Source organism: Papaver somniferum, chromosome 8 (genome assembly GCF_003573695.1).
Source record: "Papaver somniferum cultivar HN1 chromosome 8, ASM357369v1, whole genome shotgun sequence".
NCBI lineage: Eukaryota > Viridiplantae > Streptophyta > Magnoliopsida > Ranunculales > Papaveraceae > Papaver > Papaver somniferum.
The window spans coordinates 79959595-79982671 of NC_039365.1; the positions used below are offsets into that span (position 1 = coordinate 79959595).

At 36.0% G+C, this 23077-nt stretch overlaps 3 protein-coding genes, 1 long non-coding RNA gene and 1 pseudogene across 4 annotated transcripts; 2 read left to right on the plus strand and 3 right to left on the minus strand.

The window, feature by feature from the left end:
* Positions 1–8528: 8528 nt before the first annotated feature.
* On the minus strand, positions 8529–9612 carry LOC113302495. The gene is made up of 3 exons (XM_026551409.1): positions 9577–9612; positions 9275–9470; positions 8529–9075 (listed from the first exon to the last, which is right to left on the minus strand). The coding sequence occupies exons 2-3, from the start codon at positions 9428–9430 to the stop codon at positions 8596–8598; spliced, it is 636 nt and encodes a 211-aa protein (XP_026407194.1). The 5' UTR covers positions 9431–9470; positions 9577–9612; the 3' UTR covers positions 8529–8595.
* A 301-nt stretch (positions 9613–9913) lies between these two features.
* Positions 9914–12497, minus strand: LOC113305694. Its single transcript, XM_026554709.1, has 5 exons — positions 11979–12497; positions 11746–11883; positions 11083–11470; positions 10088–10677; positions 9914–9949 (listed from the first exon to the last, which is right to left on the minus strand). The coding sequence occupies exons 1-5, from the start codon at positions 12495–12497 to the stop codon at positions 9914–9916; spliced, it is 1671 nt and encodes a 556-aa protein (XP_026410494.1).
* Positions 12498–12683: 186 nt separating this feature from the next.
* LOC113301840 lies at positions 12684–14406 on the minus strand. Its single transcript, XR_003336503.1, has 4 exons — positions 14017–14406; positions 13823–13888; positions 13612–13690; positions 12684–12712 (listed from the first exon to the last, which is right to left on the minus strand). It is a non-coding gene; the product is annotated as an uncharacterized LOC113301840 (long non-coding RNA).
* A 611-nt stretch (positions 14407–15017) lies between these two features.
* LOC113305695 lies at positions 15018–19133 on the plus strand (annotated as a pseudogene).
* Positions 19134–20152: 1019 nt separating this feature from the next.
* On the plus strand, positions 20153–22518 carry LOC113304431. The gene is made up of 4 exons (XM_026553534.1): positions 20153–20396; positions 20485–20590; positions 20797–20855; positions 22143–22518. Exons 1-4 carry the CDS (start codon positions 20227–20229, stop codon positions 22192–22194), a joined length of 387 nt encoding a protein of 128 aa, XP_026409319.1. The 5' UTR covers positions 20153–20226; the 3' UTR covers positions 22195–22518.
* The last annotated feature ends 559 nt before the right edge of the window (positions 22519–23077 follow it).

The window sequence follows — 23077 nt, forward strand, 5'->3', positions numbered from 1 at the left end:
ACTACATTAGCTGGATCTCCTTCAATTTCAAGGAATTGAATCTTCTTTTCTTTGGCCCACTTCATGGCTTCTAGAGCAGCAACAACTTCAGCTTGCTCCTCATCTACTGCCTTTGTGTTCCCCCCTTTATCTCCACAAAAGGTACCTGTATCAGAACGTAGTATAAGTCCATATCCCATAGGTTCATTATCTGATATAAAGGATGCATCAAAGTTTAGTTTTAGGTGGTCTTTTGTATGGAGATTCCAGGCAATATCTCTATTAGTAGGTATGTGCATAGTAGCTGGCTTAATTGCATTTTCACAGTCACTGATGAAAACCTTCACGGAATTTATAAATTCAGCTGGGTTGAGTTGCTTGTGATAAAAAACTGCAGCACATCTATGTTTCCAAATCCACCAAATAACACAACATATATATCTAATTTTTACCTGCATTGCTTGAGTCCAGAAATTATTAGCATTAAACAAGGAAGATAACCACTCACAAAGATTAAGATTTGTATTGTTACCTATTAGAGTATGATCAAGAGCAAACCATAATCGTCTAGTGATAGGGCAATCAATGAATAAATGCTGACAAGATTCATCACTGTGTTTACACAAAACATAAATAGGATCAATATGATTTACTACCTTGTGAAGTTTGTCTCTCGTAGCAACACAGTTATGGATAATCCTCCAAATAAGATTAAGAATTTTAGGAGGAAGTTGGACTTTCCATAGCTTCTTCCAGGGAAAACTTGGAATGTTAAGATTTGCAATCTTAAAGAGCCCTACAAAATTATATTGTATGCAGACTTGACAGTATAACTCCCATTCCTAGTCCCTAGCCATCTAACTTGGTCTTTACCAATCATAGGGATTCTAATCTTCAGAATTTGATCAACTATATCATTTGGGAAAAGAGCATGTATCATATTGTGATTCCAATTTTTAGTATCACCATCAATAAGCTGAGAAACTTTAGAGATATTGCTAGATAACATGTCATTAGGCACCCTTTTACCTAGACTGGGAACCCAAACATCTTTCCATACATTAATATTGTTACCATCAGCTATTTCCTAACAATAATGTTACTTAACAAATTCTAAACCTTGATAAATACCTCTCCATATCGACGAACCTTGATTGCTTAAAGTGTCAGATAAGGGATTAAAGTCAGGAAAATATTTATGTGTCATGATTTGCACCCACAAGGCATCTTTCTCAGTAATTAGTCTCCAAGCAAGTTTACCTAAGAGAGCTAAGTTGAATTCAACAGATTTACTAATATTAAGACCACATATATCCTTAGGACTAGCAACTATGTTCCAAGATTTAGGATACCATTTTCTTCCATTATTATCTTTATGCCAGAAGAATTTTTTTTGGATACTATCAATTTTATCCATAATTTTTTTAGGCATGGGAAAAACAGCCATTTGATGAGTAGCTATAGATCCTAGGACAGTTTGAGAAAGAATGGTTCTACCTGGTTGGTTGAAATGACTGAATTTCCATAAAGAAAGTCTACCACCAAACTTAGAAATCATACTTGAAAAAGATTCACATTTGTTATGTTGAGGCAGAAGGGGAACGCCTAAATATTTATCTTGCAGAGCCATGTTTTTAATATGCAAGATCTGAGTAATCACCTGCTTAACCTGATTGTCTGTTCTTTTACTAAAAGCCATAGCAGACTTGTCAAAATTAATAGCTTGGACAGAGGCCTTGCTAAACTTATATAATATAGAGTTCAAAACTCTTACCTCCTTAGGATTATCTTTAGTGAAAATTAGGCAATCATCTGCAAAAAAGAGATGTGAGACAGCAGGGGCAGTTTGACTGACTTTTATACCTTTAATAAGATTCTTAGTTTCAGAATCTATTAGGTTTTTGGATAAAACATCCATACAAAGAATAAATAGGTATGGAGACAGGGGATCTCCCTGTCTCAATCCTCTAGTAGGACATAATTGTTCACCAAGAACACCATTTAACATGACAGAAGAAGAAACCGTAGACAGACATTGATTTATTAAGTGACCCCAATCTCACAAAACCCTAGAGCTTTTAAACAGTCATTTAAGAAAGACCATTCAATTCTATCAAATGCCTTAGACATGTTTAATTTCAAGGCCATAAGACCATTCTTATATTTGCGCTTTTTCATAGTATCAATAATCTCATGTGCAATAACTATATTATCAGTCATGAGTCTGCCTTGTACAAAGGCGGCTTGGTAAGGGAAGATGATATTCTTTAGAAGCGGTTTTAGCCTATTGCAGAGGATTTTAGAAACTATCTTATAAGATGTATTACACAAGCTAATAGGTCTAGAATCACTAGCAATATTAGGACAGTCTACTTTAGGGATAAGAGAAATGAAGTTATAATTATTCTCTTTTAAAGTGTACTTACCTTGAAAGAAGCAGTGAACCATTTTAACAGTATCTTCACCTACAATATCCCACATGCTTTGATAAAATCCCGGGGGAAACCCATCAGGACCCGGAGAAGTCCAAGGCTTCATATTAAAGACAACATCCCTAATCTTTTCACTTGCAGGTAATCTGATGAGGCAAACATTATCAATATTAGTAACACAAGGACTAATATAATCAAAGAGAGTAGAATCAGTACAAGGATTACTAGTTTTACTAATGGAAGAAAAATGATTTCTAAGATTAGAAGCAATTTCATATCTATAAGTTAACCAAACACCAGTAACATCCTTAAGAGATTCTATATGAGTTTTCTTTCTCCTAAAATTGGTTTTAGTATGAAAATAGTTTGTGTTTCTATCGTCAAATTTGATCATATCATCTTTAGCCCTTTGTTTCCAATAGTTATCTTCTATGTCTTGCCAATAATTCAATTGTTTAAGAAGATCAGACAAACTGGGGTTATAAATGTCTACAACCCCCCGAGAATGCAAAGTTTCAATTTGATATCATTAAGGTTATATTGAATATTACTAAACGTATTATGGTTCCAATCTCTTAAGGCATATCTAAATTGTTTAAGAGAAGATATGTGCTTAAAAGCATCAGAGCCATTACATTTGGCTTTCTAATTATTAGAGACCACATCTTTGCAAGATGAGTCTCTAAGCCAACATCTGTTAAATTTGTTAGGCCTTTTAGTAGGATTAGAACTTCTAGAGCTGACAAGAATTATTGGACTGTGATCACTAGCAATAGGTGCTAAATGCTAGACATGTGAGTCAGGAAATAGTCTAAACCACGATTCATCTCCTAGATACCTATCTAGTCTTTCTTGGATTAATTCAGAACCCTGCCTCCTGTTGGTCCAAGTAAACATGTTACCAGCGTAAGTCATATCCCGAAGGCCAAGACTATTAACAAAATCTCTAGCAATATCCAAGACAGTTTGAGTATGAGGGTGACCTCCAGATTTTTCTTCATTACTTAAAATGGAATTCATATCACCAAGTAGAATCCAAAGGTAGGGAGTAGATTGTCTGTACTGCCTAATAAAGTCCCATTGGGCATCCCTATTACCATTACTTAGAGCACCATATATACAGGAAAAAGCTACCTTAGACCTGCCATCAAATTGGAAAACACAATTTATAACATGTGAAAAATACTAGAACCCCCTACTATATGGGTTCAACCATATACAAGCCCCACAAAATGGATCTTACACCCTCAACTCCACACTTTCCGTTTTTGATATTTCTAGGCCCAGAAATATTTTTTTTGGGGCCTGGTTTTCAATTTTCCCGGATTGCTGACGTCATCAGGATTTTTAATAAAAGTAAAAATACCGAAATTAACCTTCCCTATTTATAGACGTTTTATACCTACCAGAAACTGAAAACCAAATCAGATTCAGCTCTTTCTTCTCTCCGCTCTCGTTCAGAAACAGAATTGGAGATTTTTCTTCAGACGAATTCGTGAATTTTGATAGTTTCATACTGATTTTCGTTAATTTGATAGGAAGAAAACGAGAAGAAGAACAACATAAACGAGAAGAAGAAGAAAACGAATTTTCTCTCAATTCGTTGAGGTGTATTCGTCTGTTTTTCAGATCTGACGAGATAGTGAAGCTGCATTGATGAACAACAAATAGGTTTGTTCATTTTTAGCTTTTCTGTTGCTTGATTCACTAGTTTTGTCATCGATTTTTTGAATCTCGATCTTCTACTGATTACGATTTTTGTTCTGTTTCGAATTTGTTGAGTCTGAGAAGAGGAAGAAGACAGTTGGGAATACATAAATCAAAATAGGTACGAATTGTGATTTCGATTTAGTTTTCAAATTCAATTGATTTTGATTTTACCGTTTCGATCTATTTTTGTCACTTTTGATACTTACACATGTTTTTGTTGATGCTTACACATGTTTGTTTGATACTGAGAAGAGGAACAAAATAAACATTGTTTCAGAAGAAAGAAAACAACAAATCTAGGTAAGAATTTTATGTTGTTTTTGATTTCAGATCTGTTTTCAAATTTTTTTTTTGAATTATTTTGTTGTTCTTTCATGTGCGATCTGTTAATTTGTTGTTTTACTTTTTGTTGATACTGAGAGAAGTATGAAGAAACAATTTTGTTTCAAAAAAACAACTTCAAATTGATTTGTATACATGCTGTTTTTTTTTGTTACAGTATGTGTAACTTGAGGTTACACATATATATCATGTTGTATTTTAAGCATGCTTAAAGAAGATGCAGATGTTTTTTAGTTGCAGCATGTGTAAATTTATTTTACACATATATATCCTCTTTGTATTTTTAAGCATGTGTGAGGAAGATGCAGATGTTTTTTTAGTTACAACATGTGTAATTTTAGTTTACACATATATATCATGTTGTATTTTAAGAATGTGTAAGTTGAAGTTACATATATATGTCCTGTAACATGTTTTATTTGTAAAAAATTGTATCATCTGTATCTTTTACTTATATTTAGCTTGCCGCATAGAATATACTTCTCACGAGGGGGCAACGCCCCCGAGTGAATTGCGTTCGTTTTCAAATTTTGATATTCTTATTGTGTATTTGATATTTTCAGGTTGTCATGGCTGTTGTTAGTTGCGCTGCTGTTAGTTGCATTGCTGTTGTTCGCTACTTTTCTGATTTCATTACCCTGCGTGTTAATACTGATATCAAACTTGATGAGTTTAAGGAACAAGTTTGCAAGGAATGGAAGCAGTTTACTCCACTTGGTATTACTTTCTTCTTTCGAGAAAGTGGGAAAGATTTTCCGCTTGACTGTGATTTTTCTTTGCAAGCTCTTATATCTATCACAAATAGTAAACAGAAGACCAGTGTTGATATTTTCTTGCAAAATGTTCCTCGTGTGGCCTCTTCCTCTAGCTCTAGGGCAGATTCTTCTATTTCTAATGGGTCTAGTAGTACGTCTTCGTCCACAAACAATCTTACTGTTGCAATGTATTTGGAAGATAAAAGTAAGCCAGCGAAACCTTTGTTATCGGATGGTTGGCCCAAGGTTCTTGGAGATATTGGCCATGTGTTTGTTGAAGGAGTTAAGCAAGTCAGGGTTGCTTTTACCAAGTATCGTCTTCGCACTGGTTTCCAAATGATTGTAACTCACAATGAGCGTTCTAGGTTCACGGCTAAGTGTGCAGATGAAAAATGCGGCTGGAAATTCCATGCAGCTTCTATCGATGAAAGGAACGAAATGTTTCAGGTAGGTTTTCCGTGTTCTGTCATCTAATGCTTAGCATATGTTATGTTTTGTTACAGTATGTGTAACTTTGGTTTACACATGATGTTTTTGGCACCATATTGTGTTTTGGTTGAATTGTTTATATTTTGTATGAATCTCTTCATGTCAGGTCTTATAACCCTGAGCACATTTGTGGTGCTGGTGGACGCAACTTGAACCAAACTTACTCCACCAGCTTCTCGTCTAGTTTGATTGAGGAAGAAGTTCGCAAAAATCCTCACAAGAAGCCCAAGCAAATTGCTGCTGATTTCCAGACCAACTATGGGATCAACATGGAGTACTACCAGGCATATAATGCTAGGGAAAAGGTTTATGATACGATTTATGGCGACGATGTCAAGTCCTACTCGCACTTGGTATGGTATATTGATGCTATAAGGGAAACCAACCCTGGTAGTGTGATAAAGTTTGAACGTGAAAATAAACAGTTCCAGCGGATTTTCATCGCATTTGCTGCATGCATCAAAGGGTACCGGTTTTGTCGTCCAATGGTATACTTGGATACTACTTTCCTGACTGGTACATTCAAAGGTTGCTTGATGGCAGCTACTGGGATCAATGGTGGTAAAGGTATGTTTTTTCTATGTGTTTTTTTTTTTATGAACAACTTCAGTTGACAAATAACTAACAGTTACACATGTGTAACTCTCAGTTACACATTACTTTACTCAGTGTGTAACTAAGAAAATAGCATCTGTAACCTTAAGTTAAATATTTGTTTTAGCATGTGTGAAACTTATTATTCTTTCGATTCTGCACAATTTTTTTGTAGGATTTTTCCCCCTTGCTTTTGCACTAGTCGATTCTGAGACGATCGACAACTGGGAGTGGTTTTTAAGGAATTTGAAAGAAGTTGTTGGTGATGGGAGGCCAATCACCTTCCTTTCGGATCGCCATGAAGGACTCTTGCAAGGTGTTCCACTTGTTTATCCAGATGGGTTCTACAGCTTCTGCTACTATCATTTGACGAAGAATATACCCATCACTGCAACAGATCCTAGGTACTCACTTGTGATGGACCATTTCCGAGAGGCGACATACGCACTCTCACCTGAAAACCATGCGAAAGCCATACAGAAGATTAGAGATTTGAACTGCGATTGGGTGGCTGATTACATCGAGACAATCCCACCTGAAGCATATGCGAATGCCTATTTCAAAGGTTGTCGGTATGGACGAACATCTAGTACTCTAGCAGAATCAGTCAATAGCTGGGTTCTGGTTCACAAGAAGATGCCTGCATCTGCTCTTCTTGATCAGGTTAATTGAGTGTGTGTGTGTGTTTTGTTGTCTTTTTATTTCATGTTTTGTCACTTTATGCATTGATGAGTTTTTTTCTCCTTTTCAGATTAGGAGGAAAATAATGTGTTTGATGGCGGAGCGTCGTGAAATTGGTGCTAATATGATGACTCCATTAACCCCTGAGTATGAAGAAAAGCTTGTGGCTCTTCAAGATGAAGGTTTGGCTTGGGAAGTATTGGTTGCTAGCCCTACCGTGTTTGAAGTTATTAGTGAAAGGTCTCACATGGTGGACCTCGAACACGAGACTTGCACCTGTCAAAGGTTTGGTTTCTTATGCTTTTTTCTTCTCTTTGTATGTTCTTTTGTTTAAGAATGTGTATATCCACTTTACACTAGATATATGCATGTGTTAATAATAGTTACAAATTTATTTTATATGTGTAACTTAAAGATACACATCCTGTACATGCACCTGTAGCTAGCTAATTTTGAGTGTTTTATGATTTGTATGTGCAACTAACTGATTTTTGATTTGTTTTTTGTTTTCTTCCAGGTGGCGCGTATATGGTTTTCCTTGTGCTCATGCTCTTGCAGCCATACGCAAGATTAAACGTGAGGCTATTGATTTCATTTCACCGTATTTTACAAGCGACTATTTTAGGAAGACTTATATGCATGCCATCCAACCGATTCCCAACTACAACAGGCCTGTTGAATATCATCCAGACGACACCGTCAACCCACCTACCGTGAAGAAGCATCCAGGTAGACCACCAGGGAAAAGGATTATAAGTAAACACGAGAAGAAGGTGAAGAGGAAAGTTCATTGCAGCAACTGCAAGGAAACAGGTCACAACAAGGCAGGTTGCAGGAATCCTCGGAAGTTCACACCCCACTAGCTTGAGCCTAACAAAATTCATTTCTGCAACTAATGATTTGATTGTTATTTATCTTTGATTATTTGTTTTTTTTAATTTTCTTCATGTTGGTTTTCATGGACCAAACGCTTTTATTTTTCTTCAACGTTGATTATGTGTAAGGATGATTCATTCAGATTTTGTCAGTTCACAGTTGAAATGCGTTTTATTCTATTTTTGATTTATTGTATACGTCTGATCAGTGGTCAAATGCTTTCTGTAACTTTTGTTTACACTCAAATATATGGATATGTAACCGGAAGTTACACTGCTGTGATTGCATGTGTAACATTAGCTTACACATGATAAATGCTGGTGTAACTTTATTTTGATTTATTGGACAATCCGATCAATGGCTTGTGTAACTTCAGTTTACACTCAAATATATGGATGTGTAACATTAGCTTACACATGATAAATGTATATGTAAACTCAGGTTACACTTTCTGCATCAAATTAAGATGTGTAGTTACTTAACCTGTTGCATACTTTCTGAAACCTGTACACACAGCAGTAGTAGTTCTAACAAGATAAAAAAATTTAATTCAAAGAATTTCAACCCAAAAATATTTTGCAAAACTAAGAACTGCTAAAATCTACTAACTGACGAAATTTAAAAGTTTCTAACAACATATTTTCCAAGTCTAACATCTGTTTGTGGCTAACAACATATTTGCGAGTATAGAATTTTTTCTAATCCTAATGACTGCTTTACACATCTCTAGATGGATCCTAAAGAATCTTGTATAGCATGCTTCCTCTCATGCGGTTCAGCTTGTCAGTCCACCATAGCATCATAGTTGAGGTTAATTTTTTGTCAAGTGGTTTATTCTTCATCCTGATCTTCATGTAATTGCATACACATGGAAGACAGTCAGGAATTGTACCTTGTGGGGGCGCATTGAGATTCTTGGCATTTTCATTCATCCCAAGAGCAAAAGGACAGCGTAGTCTGAGTTCTGTAGTAATTGCAAATGCATATTTCTTGGCTTGAAGAAGGTGTTCACCCTTGAGTTCCTTAACGTTTGACGAGTTCATGTAGGACCAAGGATTAGAGCTCCTCAAGTCATACTCCAGCAGTGTGTAGTGTGTGTTGTTGTTGCACATTGGGGCGAAAAGTCTGACTGCATCGTTCTTGTACTTGACATACTCCTTCGCAAGCTTCGGAATCCAAAATTTCTTGAATTCTTCGTAATCCTTCAAGTAAGAGATCTGCAAAAACCATTTGGAATGTCAAACTCACATTTTTAATCAAAAGTTACAAATGAACAAGTGATTATGTAAACAGAAGTTACACACAGGGCCTTGGGTTTTACACTGGAAAAAAAATCTTGAGTATGTTATCATAATCTTACCACATATACTACACATTATAAATGCAATAAGATTTTAAATATATTGAAGTACTTACGTATGCTTTTGGCGACAGGAATATCGCTTTGTCATATTTGCTGTTAGAGTTCATCTTTGTCTTCAATCTGCTAATGTAGAAGTCGATGAATTCTGACTCCAAATAGGATTCTTTCTTTGTAAGCTGTAGCATTAGTTCTCCAGATATATCAAACATCTGGTTACCATCTTCGTCGCATTCTATCCAAGCAATGTCTCTGCATTACAAAGAAGTAAACTATTATCAATCAAGATAACAGAATCAAGTAGTAAAATACAACAATCAATAACAGAATCAAGCCTACTTGGAGTCAAGCTACTTACGTTTTCGGATGAGTATTGAAATATTCAAGCACTTTATTCTTTTTCTCGCCTTCCAGCCTTTCGATAACTTCTGAACCTTTCACATCGTTTCTCATTGTTCCATCATCTTCTTCAGCAACCTCAGCCATTCTATCTTCTTCTACTTCTGGAACTGCGGCCATTTCTTCTTCATTAGCTTTCTTCTTAATCCTCTTTGAATTTCTTTGATATTGTTTCAGATCTTGTGTTGGGATTTTTCTATTCCTCAGCACACGTTGTTGTATTAATGATGGTTGCCTTTCTCTTATTGTATTTGCAGCTTCCTTTAGTAACTCTCCTGCAGGTTTTGGAGTTTTTTCTAATCCAAGGCTAAAAACGTTTTCCTGCGTTGTAGCTGCACAAACAAATATAGGCAGAATCTCAGTAAAATTAGCACATGTATGTAACTTAAAGTTACACAAGCCAAAATAATAATGTATTGTATGTAACCTCAAGCTACACATGCCTTTTACAATGTGTAACTTGAAGTTACACTTCCATTACAAACAAAACATAGAACGGAAGAGTGGTTACCAGTTGAGGTAGGTTCTGCATTCTCCGTCACTGCGGGTCCATGTTCAGTTTTGTTAATGTTGCTGACGATCTCATCTATCATTTCACTCACTTCAACATTCGTCATATCATCAGGGTTAGCTCCTAGTTGGACCAAACTGTAGGTCTGAGCATTGTCAGGCTGTGTTTGCGGTGTTGTAGCAGTTATCACCATGGAGTCCTCAAACTGTGTTGAAGCAGAACTGTCATCAAAAGTTCCAGGTGTATCCTCATTGACTTTTGCAGCTACATCATCACCTGCCCCATCCACAACTCCACCATCTGCAGCTTTCTTCTGTGCCTCATCCGTAACAGGTGTCTCTTCAACATCTTTCTTCTGCTCCTCATCAACATTATTTGTAGGAGTGGGCTTTTTCTTTGCGACAGGCTTTTTCTTTGGTGGAGTCTTGCAAGTTGTCACACTCTTCATACTCGAACTATATGTCCTGAGTGGTCTTTTGTGCCCCTCTGCAGCAGTTTGAGCTTGCAGAATTGTTGGCGTATTTCCAGCTGCAAGGCTCATACATGGAACTGCACAAGTATTGAAACGAGAATTAGGATGATGATGATGATGTTAAATTTTTTTAATAAAATTTCAAGAAGAATATATCATGTGTAATCGACTGGCTTGGATAACTAATATGTGTAACTTCATGTTACACATGAATATGGCATGGATACCTAGTGTAACATGGAGTTACACATGCATCTAACTAGTGTAACCAGAAGTTACACATGCATGTGGCATGTGTAACTAGGGATTACACATCCATATGATCAGTTTACTCAACATTTATTAAGTCTAATCAAGTTAAACAAGCAAGTTAAAAATGAACAAGTAAAATATGAAATTAAAAAGGTTCAAAGACCTTAGTGTCAACTAATTGGGTACCTCATCAAGTTAAAGAAGCATATTAAAAATGAACAACTACTTACATTCTTCATTGAAGGAAGTTTCCGCGTCATCTTTCTCTTTCTCTTGCTCAGTACTTCCATCTCCATGTACATCATCTTCATGTTGCATAAACTCTTCCTGGGTCACTTTGTAAGGATCAATACCCATTGCTTGGATAATTTGGCAACTAAATTTGTGAACCTTGAATTCCGCTGTTCCTGAAAGGTCCCCTTCTGATATCCCTTCTCTTGCAATTGCATACACTGCTTTAAGCATTGCTTGCTTTTCTTGCAGTTGCTCTTTCAGATGGCTATTCTCAATAGTTTGCGCTTTCAGCCAACTTTGCAGGTCGTCCTTGCTGGGTACCACGGTTGATATACCCAGCTGCTTCTCAAGCTGTGAAAACTCAGCCACAAAACTAGGAGTTGGCTGCAATTAACAGATGAACATTCTAAATATACATTTTTTCGGTTGTATGTGTAACTTAAAGTTACATAAGCACATTTTATATGTGTAACCTATAGTTACATAAGCACATTAGATGTATCTAATGTAAAGTGGATATGTGTAACTAAAGGTTACACAAGCACATTTAAATGTGTAACTTATAGCTACACATGACAATTTTGATTACATCAAAGTTTTATCTAAATTACATTACCATAAATTTACAAAACCTAAACCAACTGACATATAACACTTACCGAAAACTGTGTCATGTCTGTTTTCCAAATGTAATCAGAAATCTGGTATATATCCCATCTCCCAACCCTTGGGATATCTTCCTCGTGGTTCTCAACTTTCGGGATTAATCCTGCTGGCGTGTGTTCAGCAAACAATAACTGCAACATATAAATTTTAATTAGTCGATTGAACAAAAATATCCATCACGTAACACTAAAACTGCTGGAATAGAAATTACACACAAGCTTTTTACCAGTAGGTATTGCACACAAGCCTTCACATTTGACAAACAACTAAGATTAGTATGAATCTCTTCAAACAAGTGCTCGTGTATTAAATCAGGCCACGACACCTTGAGCACCGTATCATAAGTTTCAACGATACTAAGATATTTCGCGTTCACTCCATTGGCATTTTTGTCGCCAAAAAACAATACACAGCAAAGATAAAGACCTATCAGGCAAACTAGATCCTTTTCATCAACTTTCTTTCTTTTCCCACTTTTTCTCCTTTTTGCCATAAGTTGTTTTATCTTCTCTAAAATGTTTGTCTTAGTCACCGTCGTCTGATGCTTTGTAGATTTGATATCGGTGAAGTATTTGCTGTATAAAACATTGTCAGTCAAATCACTAGGACAATAGTACTTTAACAGCTTCTGACCCTTTCTGCTTCCAATCCTCTGCATGAAAAATATACCAGCCAGCTTTGCCGGTGTAGACTCTATAATCTTATCATCAGCAAACCTGAATGAACATGGTGTCTCACAATCCATGTCAAAGCAGTTCAAGAGCTTCAAGACGCCGTGTTTGTTGGTAGTTATCTGTCTTGTTGTAGTTGGTACAGTTGTATCATAGTCATCGTAATACATCATTACGAGTTCTCCGTAAGCAGCTCTCCTAAGATATCTTTGAGCCCTATCAGTCAGTCCTATAGGCTTTATCACCTTTACTAAATCCTTTACTGCATTCAACGACTGCCTTAGGTTTCCTGTACACATCACACACAAAAATAGCATGAGTCAGTATGTTGTGTACTTATCAAATACACTCGTTTTTAACTACAAAATGAAAATCATGTTACAAACTATGTGTATTTGCCAAGTACACAAACTGAATCATTCTATTCTGTGTTGTGTAACCTTAACTTACATGCATATGAAGGTTATGTTATTATGCATGTGTAACTTAAGGTTACACAGTCAATTGGCAAGTCAGTGATTAGATTTTCAATGTGTATCTTATAGTTACACAACCACTTTGCAAGTCATTGGTAACATCTTGAATGTGTAACTCACAGTTAAGATGTGCAACTACAAGTTACACAGCCACTTCTGCAAGGCTCATTTGTATGTGTAACTACAAGTTACACACTCAATATACAAACCACAACATAGTGGTGAGATTTTGAATGTGTAACTTAAAGTTACACAGGCCCTTGTTTGCGTAGTTATACATTCAAAAGCATCACTTACATTAGAAACTTTTAAATTTCTTCAGTTAGTAGATTTTAACTACAAGTTACACACTCAATTCTAGACATTCTACAAGGTGTAACTTTAACTTACACATGCATATTAATGAGTAACTTCAATTTACACAACCAATTTTCTATGTGTAACTACAAGTTACACATCCTAAACACAACCAATTTTTTATGTGCAACTACTAGTTACACATCCCTAGGCAAGTCAGTGGTGACAGGCTCACCTGGTATGTGTAACTATAAGTTACACAATCAATATACAAACCACAACACAGTCAGTGGTTACATTTTGAGTGTGTAACTTATAGTTACACATGTCCTTGTCTGTGTAATTACATATTCACAAGCGTTATATGAGAAATAAACATGAGACCATGACAACAATAGTTTTCACAACTTAGTACCTGTAATTGTATCATCTTTTCTAGGGGGATTCATTTTTCCTTTCACCATTTTTATTCCAAAAGAAATTTGATTCTGAATCTGCAGTTGATGTAGTAATAAAATCAAGTTAGTTGATTGCAATTCAACTTAGAGTTTCTAGGGTTTTCAAACAGTAACATCTCAGAAATGAAATCCACTAAATCAATCAGTTATATCACATCCATGACTTACCTTTGTTTCTATTTAATCAGTTATTTCATGGATTTTATGCACAAACGATTGTTCTCCTTCTCCGATCTGTAAAATTATCAGTCAGAATGAGTTATGTTTGTTGTAATCTTATTACAAACCCTAGTTCAGAAATTTTCGACCCACGAATCAGTAACAACAGGAATCAAAACTAACAGCTTCAAATCAAAACTTACCTAGTGATTAATCGTCGGAGTATTTCATCAACAGGAAAGTAACAACGGCGAATAATGAAACTGAATCTGAAACTGTTTCTTTTGATTTTTTTTGGTTTTTGAATCTGAAACTTTTTCGATCTGTTTCTCTGATTTAGGGGTTAGCAAATGATGAATAGTTTTTGATCTCGATCTTTGTTTTGGAACAGATTTCAGGAAGATTTCTTGATTTTTTCGGTTTTTTTCTAGATTTCTTTCTGTTTCAGGTGAGTGAGATTTGTTTTCTCTCTCCTTGGAAATGAAATAATGGCGTCTGAACGAGAGAAAGGTAGGTGACGTCTCTTATATACTTGAGGCTAATTTAGTCTTTTCGCTTTTATTAAATTTATTTTTTAATTCAGGGCCTACTAATAAAACTCTTTTATCTAGGGGCCTCATATTATGGGTTATCCATGAGTTGGGCCTGAGCCTAATTTTCCCATTCATCTCCTAGATACCTATCTAGTCTTTCTTGGATTAATTCAGAACCCTGCCTCCTGTTGGTCCAAGTAAACATGTTACCAGCGTAAGTCATATCCCGAAGGCCAAGACTATTAACAAAATCTCTAGCAATATCCAAGACAGTTTGAGTATGAGGGTGACCTCCAGATTTTTCTTCATTACTTAAAATGGAATTCATATCACCAAGTAGAATCCAAAGGTAGGGAGTAGATTGTCTGTACTGCCTAATAAAGTCCCATTGGGCATCCCTATTACCATTACTTAGAGCACCATATATACAGGAAAAAGCTACCTTAGACCTGCCATCAAATTGGAAAACACAATTTATAACATTGAATTGAGAGCTGATGATTTCCAAATTCAAACCATCTTTCCACATAAGACAAAGACCACCAGACAATCCTATGGGATTAACAATGAAGAATTTTTGGTATTTTAATGGCTTTATGAAAGAAGACATTTTTTTAAAACCAGTCCAATAATTCAAACCATCTTTCCATTCCCCCCATTAACATGAAATGATGGTAGAGAAATGGGAACATAATGCGTTTAGTGATTACAATTTGTACTGGACCATGGCCTTCCTAATTATCACCTATGTTTCTGCAACTTGTATCAATTAAGTCCAAATAATGTGTGCCTAGACTACAAATCTTCTCACCGACACTACTTTTATATTAGGTATATGTTCATATGTTGAATCACAATATACACTAACCAACACACAGAGAACTCAAGCGTGTTTTGGTAGTTTATTTAACTTGTTACACAAAATTTGCATCTGCCATTAACTTATTTTCTCATCAATTGAAATAAATTTTAATTGTCTGACAAGTAACAATATCTATCAACTGTATTATTTTGTATTCTCGGTCATTCTGACACTTCAGATGAAAGTAGGTTGCACATGAATTACGTCAACGAGGAATTTCCGCTGATTATTATCATGCAGACATGGATGTAAATGCTCGTGAAAAAGTTCATATGCGGTATTTTATTCCCCGATCTATTTCCAAACTATAAGTACTCTGATTGAATCAGTTAAATCTCTAGGTGTCCTTCTTATTTTTGTTTTGTGTATATAGTCCGATTTGCTTCCAGGTTATTTGAACACGCATGTCAGAGTCTCTAAATGCTAAGAATTATGGTCCTGTATTTCAGTTTGACCTTAGCACCAAGGGGCTGAGCCTGTCAATAAAAATCCACCATGAGCTGTTAGTTAAATTGGCTCACTGGAGCAAGGGATCCACTAGTGGGCAGTTTAGACCATCAACTTCATGATCAACATGTTACCAGCACTGTTTCGTTCTTGTAAATTTTTTGATGCTCATAGATAAATGATGATAGATAATGTATCATGCCTCGACAATATATCATTTTTTATTTATTATTCTCTTGATAACTCTTGATTTGTTATTTTGTGGTTTAGGTGGAGTAATAACAAGCTGCAGGTCATTGTGGGAACGGTATGGATTTGTCTGTTTTTTCCTTATTAGTTCATTACATATGCGCTGATGCGTAATTATTTTTATTTTTTCTCTCTCAACTTATTTGCATTTTTAAATCCACATTCCTACTTCATCACTCTACAAACTATCTTCCTGCGTTGCGTGATGCAGCTGTTAGTGAAGCCCTTCAAGAACACTCAAAAACTATTACCGACAAATAAATGTTAGTGACACGCAAAAAGAAAAAAAATCACTGATGAGCGACATAGGTGGAGATGCAGATAAATGATCTTTAGGGAATCTGCCTTATATGTTAAGAGATCAGAATAGATTTTGTGTAAAAATACAAAATGTTGAAAAATTAATCACAGCACAGGGCAATATGCATATTGGATTCTGTATTGGGTTCGAAATTGTGGAGGCCAATAGTTATTTAAAACCCTTTGAGAATGAAACTTAGCTCATGACTCTCTAACTTCTCTTGGTATGTTGTAGGTAGCTTTTGGCATGGGAATTAACAAACCAGATGGTAAGTTCTATCTACTATATATGTTTAAGAACCTTAAGCTACTTATCTATTTGTATTTCTTTCTCTTGGCCATTTTTTTTTTGCACCATGTGAAGATGATGACAGCTTGTGTATACATACACCAGTATATGCTACACAAGCTGGTGTATGTTTATAAGTTAAGATGTGAGAGCATCTGAAAAGTGCCCTCACAGTCGAAACTCACATTATTTTCTTGTAGTCAGGTTCGTCATCCATCATAGCCTGAGTAAATCAATGGAGACATATTACCAGGTATTATTCGGGTGCGTACTTAGGGTGCTTACCTTATTTGAAGTCTTTTTGCTATCATTAACTAAATCTGACCGCAGGAAAGTGGCCGAGCTGGGCGCGACGGGCTTCCTTCTGAATGTTTGCTCTATTTTAGGCCCGGAGATGTTCCTCGGCAGGTAATGTTGCTCTCCATTATGCTTTATAAGTGTTACTGTGAGTGTCCTTTCTTTCAATCCTTTTTGAAACTTGGTTTTTATCTAGCCAGAGTTCGATGGTCTTCTATGAGAATTCTGGTTTGCAGAACCTGTATGATATAGTCAGATATTGTCAGGTAAGTTTATGATTATTGATTACCCATGTCCAAATTGTCGATGGCGTTACCTGTATGTTTGTTTTTGTGGGTCAACTTACATCATCTAATCAACCCTATGCATCACACCATTGTACATATTACATAGCTACATCATTATAAAGATTTAAAGTCTCTTCTCTCCGTGACAGTCCAAACGAGAGTGCCGTTGAAGCTCTTTTTTCAGGCACTTTGCTGAGCCTATACAAGATTGCAACGGTACGGGTGTTAAAAATTTTCCTTTTCAAGTTCATTTAGCTCCCGTGGTGCTGCTAGAGGCTGTTCAACCATGTGAAGCTAAAGGTGTTTCCTTCTTTTTCAGGAATGTGCGACAATTGTGCGTATGGAAGGGATCTTAAGGAAGTGGATGTCACACGTATGATTTCTCTGACTTCCTTCTATAACTATTTATTTGTTTATCATTTTGCCTACATTTAGGGAATGCATTATCACATATTTCCATTTCTGGCTTGTTGGTATCTTTTAAGCGTTAACTACCATTTCAACATTGCTTTTACAGGTCATGCGAAAGTTATGATCTCTATACTGCAGGAAGTGCGAGAGAGTGAACAGAGAGCAACTATGTTGCAACTAATGGACAAGGTGAAGGTCAAGCATAAGGAGCTAGGTACCTATGTTTTTCTGTTTACTCTCTTTTTCCAATTGCTATGGATTTATACTTGGTAGTCTAGGTGTTGGTATGTGAGCTTTAAAATATTCAATAGTGTTGCACCCACTACATATATCTTCTTTTTTATAATGATGCTTGAACTCTGACTTTAAATTTACATGTAGCACTTGAGCTCTCTCTTTCTTACCTCTTAGAGTTGGTATTCGGGAATCGTAAAGTATTACCATTCAAGTTGGGTGTTCTTCCACAGCTTCTGAGTTAAAGAGAGAGGAATCGGAGCAGCTTATCATTCAGCTACTCGTGGATCGTGTTTTGGTGAGTTTCGATCCTGGATATGTTTTTTTTGTCAACTATAGCATGTAATGTTTCAGATTAACAATAAGGTGGGAATTTACTTTGACATAGAACGAGGAGCTGTTGAGAAAACTATAGATGGTAGAGCAAGTCTCTCAGACTCCCTCAATATTTTGTAGAATTGGCTGCAAAGATATAGCTTTGACCTGGTACTCTTTGTCAGTCAAGCTTCAGTTTCACACTCCTACATTATGTTTGAGGTTCTCCTTTTTCCCGTTTCTATGTAGAAAGAAGAGTTTCAGCACACAGCATACACAACAAATGCTTATGTAACAATAGGACCGCTGTGGAAACAAGTACATACGGGAAGAAAGACAGTTAAACTAGAAATTTGCAGCGGAATAAAGGGAAACACTGGTAACAAAAAAGGTACTAAACGCACTGTGTCATTATCAGGCTTGGAAGTAAAGCTTGATGAACTACGTAGAGAACTCTCTTCCGTTCATGGGGGAATATTCCCACACTCTGTCTTGTCGACTCAACAAATCAGCATGTTAAGCTCCCAAAAACCTACTTCGAATGAGCAGGTATTGCACTCTACCTTAACTATCATACAGTAAACAAGTCAGTGTATCACGGGTTCTTGGTATCCGCTATAGCGTTCTTTCTTAGGTAAGCGATGCAATTTATGACGAGTGGCTTTGCTTGTGTGTACGCATTTTTACGGTGCACTCTTAAAGATCCCATGGCTAGTTCAACCATCCATGATGATTAACACCTCACAGATCGTAATTCTTAACAATTCATTCCGCTCTTGTTATAGAAAGGCTGTAGAGCCATTACTTCTCACCTTAGAAATGAATGTTTTCAAATATGGTATGCGAAGGGTTAATTCTGCTTCCTTTGTTACGCATGCTTAACTGAGTATGTTGTTTGTTACAGTTGGAAAGTATAATTGGGAAGTTGAAGACGGACAAGTATGGTAGTAGAATTCTTGAACAAATTCAGAACTATGTGGGGCAGTCTGATGGTGATCTGCCAAATGAAGTTGATCAATCTGAAAAGAGACCTAGCAAGATATTCAAGAGGCAAAATGCTCCTGTTCTCATCGAGAGTAGCGAGGATGAGGGATAAAGTTCTGTTTACAAAAGGTGAAGAGGCAACAGTCTCCTGTTTTCATTGAGAACAGGTGTCCTGTTTCCATTGAGAGCAGTGAAGATGGGGGATAAAGTTCTCTTTATATCCGAAACAGCGAGACTCTTACATTTAGCTCAGTCTCGCTCCTCGTGTATATTGGCATTTTTCTAGTGGTGCACTTTAATAAATTTTCTCTTTTCTTACAAGTTTTTCATGATCTCAAATTAATTTTAGATTTTGAATTCTCTTTCTCATTCTCCAGTTTATCTCTTTGTCTTCACCCATTAAGTAAAATAGTTGGATAAGTATGCCTAAGCCTCAACCTAGGGAGGTTAGTTTATACCTCTTAAAGGAATTGTTATAAAAACGGGAAAAAATGAAGAGTATTTAAATAATCTTTCCGGAAATCAGTGTTCCGTAAGAGCAAGTCTTATGGTGGAATCCAAACTATTTCAAGTGTGGAAAATCATGGAATGTCAAGTCTAGTGGCTTTCAAGTTGGGGTCTTCCACAGAAAATCCAAGCAAGGTTCTATGGTTTCGTGGAAGGGTTCGTGGAATCCATCTGAACGCCAATAAGAATAGCACTAAATGCAATTAAGAATAGAGCTAAAAAAAACGTAATTAAGAATTGCGTTTTTTTTATCCATATATTTAAAATGAGTTGTTGAAATCTAACGGTTAAAAAAAAAGTTTCATTCTTAATTGCGTTTTTTTAGCTTCATTCTTAATTACGTTTTTTTAGCTCCATTAAGAATAACATTTCTATTATTCCACCATTACACTTACGCTTTCATCCACGATTCCAAGTGCTGAGGTGACGTGGAAGATGGAAAATGGATGGATTCCACCATAAGACTTGCTTAACAGAAATAGGAATAGAAAAGTTACTGTTAGTATTCTTGGAGTTGGATCGAGTGTGAGACAAATTAAATTAACCCAGGATAGAAAATGACAAACTTAAAGATTGTCCAGCATGCCGCACAGGTTTGGGCAGAAATATCAAAATCCTCGCCGGGCCCATTTACAGGTTGGGAGAGGCGTCATTTTAGGTATTTTCATGAACTACACTTCAATCAGCAAGTGATTTCCATGGCGAAAAAGTGTTCTCATAAATCCCTAAAAAATCCCTTCTTCATATTTTCCTTCGTAGTGATCTGTTTCTTGACATTCACATCCACCCTAGCAAAGAAATCCCCTCGTCCAATAACTGAAAGTGAGGTCAAAGAGAAGAAGAACATATGTTATGCAGATATCGAGAGGTATTAACTAATAAAAATATCCCCAATCTTCCCCTTCTTTTTAATTGTATTTTTGCAGTGTTTTATAGATTCATTTATATTTATGCAGTGGATTGTGGGGTTGGAAGTGTAAGTCATCAATGATAGAGAAAGAAAATTGTGCATTGAAATGTCTGTCTCCTCAATGTTACGAGCTTGTCTACGAAAGCGATCCTGTAAGTTTGAAATTCAATTGATTTGTGGTTGTTATACACTTTTATTTATTGATCAATTTGTGATATTTTGCACTGTGGATTGCTTAAAATCCTAAATGAGGAATCTGTTTTTGGATGATTAGCTCTTTATTTGTCTTAGTTAGGGTAATACTAATCTAAGGATTTAACAATTTCGGAGTTGATTCATTCTTCTTTTCCGTATTCAGCTGGAAGAAGGGGAGAAGGATTATGCTAGAAGTCAAGAGTACAAGTTTTGCATGCACAGGTATATATATTACCACGGTACTTCCAATTTTGTTTGCTCTGTCCATGTTTTCTTTCCTTTTTGAAATCAAGTTCCAAGTCTAGATTCGTGGTAATGGACTAGGTTTCTGTTTAGATCTTTATTATGTGGTGAAAAATTGACACCATTGGATATGAAACTTCATAGAACGTCCAATAATTGACTAGGAACTCTTACTCCAGTAACTCTTTATCAATCAAATTTAGATCCTATGAAACACCTAAATTTTCATGTTCAATATAGAGATTAGTTCACAGATGCAAACTGATAGACAAAACATATATGTTCTTTGTGACATCATACTCTTTAGTGGCAAATAGTGATAACTTGAAATGAAGATGTAAAGTGTGGGACATCAATTTTTTTTGAAGGGAGTTTAGTATTGCCAAATTTGAAGTGTCAGTTTGTGTTGAATGGGAACGATCTTTGCTACTCCAAATACCACCGCTAGCTAGACCACACTGCTTGAATTGTATTGAAGTACCACGTTATCAATGATGGAATTGTAAACTGTCAATTCATGATTACAAAGCTCAGTATCTTTAGTAAAGTAACAGTAACATGTGAAGATGATTGAGAGTTGAAGTACTTTTGTCCTCTTTTACACAGTGATGGTTATAAATAGGAACAAATAGCTATTTATGTTCCTAATGCTACACATCGATACTAAACTGTATGTGTAGTTTTTATCACTTTGGAGCCTTAGATGTATCGATGCATTAATTGTATCCCTTGACCTACTTTAACACAGATAACCATTTCTCTCACCTTTGCTTGAACTGATTATTATCTTTTACATTAGACTCGCATGCTAAGTTTATCATATCTGTGTTGCTAAGAGCCTGTACCATACTAGTTAAAGCTCGAGGCACCAGCAAATAGTTTTTCATGGAGGTGACTCAATTGAGCTCTTCTTTTTTATATTAATTCTCTAAGCTAGGTTTTGTTGAGAAAAAGGTCATATCGTCTGCCGCGCCTCATCCTTGCTGTAATTTTCTACCAACTATAGTTGCCCACATGGATCCATATGTTCTTTTTTTCTTTTCTTTTTTTCTTTCTGTAATTCGGTCTTCAGTAACAATGGTGGGTTCTTCCTTGCCTACTGACAATACTCATTGGTACTGATACTGATACTGTTGCGTAACTCCTCCTAAGATTTGTTTATGTCCTATCTTGGTTGAATGTATTTTATTTTTGATCCATTAAAAACCTATTTATTAGAGAACAAGACAAAAAGTTTTGGTTTCATTTTGATCTATACCCTTGCAGGATATCAATGGGAGAAAGCCTTGAAGGAATCAGAGGCTCCTTTGATGTATAGGAATATCCAAGCTACATACAATTACTCTTTCACAACCTTTCTACTCAAAATTTTCTGCACGTGTGTAGGTTTGTCACAATGTAATGATACTTGTATGTTGGTGCATTCTTTGACTTTCGTCATTCAAATACTTTTTACAGGTTGAGAGGTCTAGAGTCTCTAGACTACATCGTATAACTTGTTAGATAATGAATACTACTCATGGTTTTGTATTATAAATGTCATTCTCGATTCTTGTGTACGGAGGAATCCTTCAGGATTCTTGTGGACTGTCTTGAATCACTTTATTAATTGACGTTCAATGTTTTTTTTCTTAGCGCACTATATTGTTCCTAAAGGCAATCCATTTCAAAATTTTGTATCACCAAGTAAAATCAGGCAGAGCAAGTATAGGAACATCCTCGGGAGATCGATTTGTGGGGGTATAAACCTAGTTCTAAACCATGATGGCAGATTCTACAAAAACTTTTTGATGTCAGATTCAAAAACCTCAGAATTGTAGCATCAACCTTAAGCTAGCACAAACACATAATTAACTTTAAAACATGCCATAATCAAACCATAATGCAGACTATGACTAATCCGACTTAACTTAAATTGCAGGGCTCAATTGGGGGTCCTGGAAAAATAATTAGGGGCCCTAGATTCCTATCCCGACTCATGGAAAGAGGATAAGGGGTGTCTAAATACCATGAAAAGACTAGATTACCCCGATCCTTGGGATTGTGACACATGTCAACCTATTAATTTTTATTTTTTTTAGTTTTAATTTTTTTTTAGTGTTAATTTTTTTATTTGTTATATTTTTTTTTTGCCGAGATTTGTATGAAAAGTCGTCGTGGTAGTGAAGTGTTTCATTGACGACTCTCAAGAGTCGTTACTA

What these genes read in the sequence shown, in the direction of transcription:
- LOC113304431 (XM_026553534.1), top strand. Translation starts at nt 20,227, where the DNA reads ATGGCGAAAAAGTGTTCTCATAAATCCCTAAAAAATCCCTTCTTCATA. An exon ending in TGTTATGCAGATATCGAGAG is followed by an intron (nt 20,397 to 20,484) that starts GTATTAACTAAT and finishes ATATTTATGCAG; the next exon opens with TGGATTGTGGGGTTGGAAGT. An exon ending in TTGTCTACGAAAGCGATCCT is followed by an intron (nt 20,591 to 20,796) that starts GTAAGTTTGAAA and finishes TTCCGTATTCAG; the next exon opens with CTGGAAGAAGGGGAGAAGGA.
- LOC113302495 (XM_026551409.1), bottom strand. Translation starts at nt 9,430, where the DNA reads ATGTTTGATATATCTGGAGAACTAATGCTACAGCTTACAAAGAAAGAA. An exon ending in TCCTGTCGCCAAAAGCATAC is followed by an intron (nt 9,076 to 9,274) that starts GTAAGTACTTCA and finishes TGGTTTTTGCAG; the next exon opens with ATCTCTTACTTGAAGGATTA.
- LOC113305694 (XM_026554709.1), bottom strand. Translation starts at nt 12,497, where the DNA reads ATGGATTGTGAGACACCATGTTCATTCAGGTTTGCTGATGATAAGATT. An exon ending in CAGACATGACACAGTTTTCG is followed by an intron (nt 11,471 to 11,745) that starts GTAAGTGTTATA and finishes TGTTAATTGCAG; the next exon opens with CCAACTCCTAGTTTTGTGGC. An exon ending in AACTTCCTTCAATGAAGAAT is followed by an intron (nt 10,678 to 11,082) that starts GTAAGTAGTTGT and finishes ATACTTGTGCAG; the next exon opens with TTCCATGTATGAGCCTTGCA.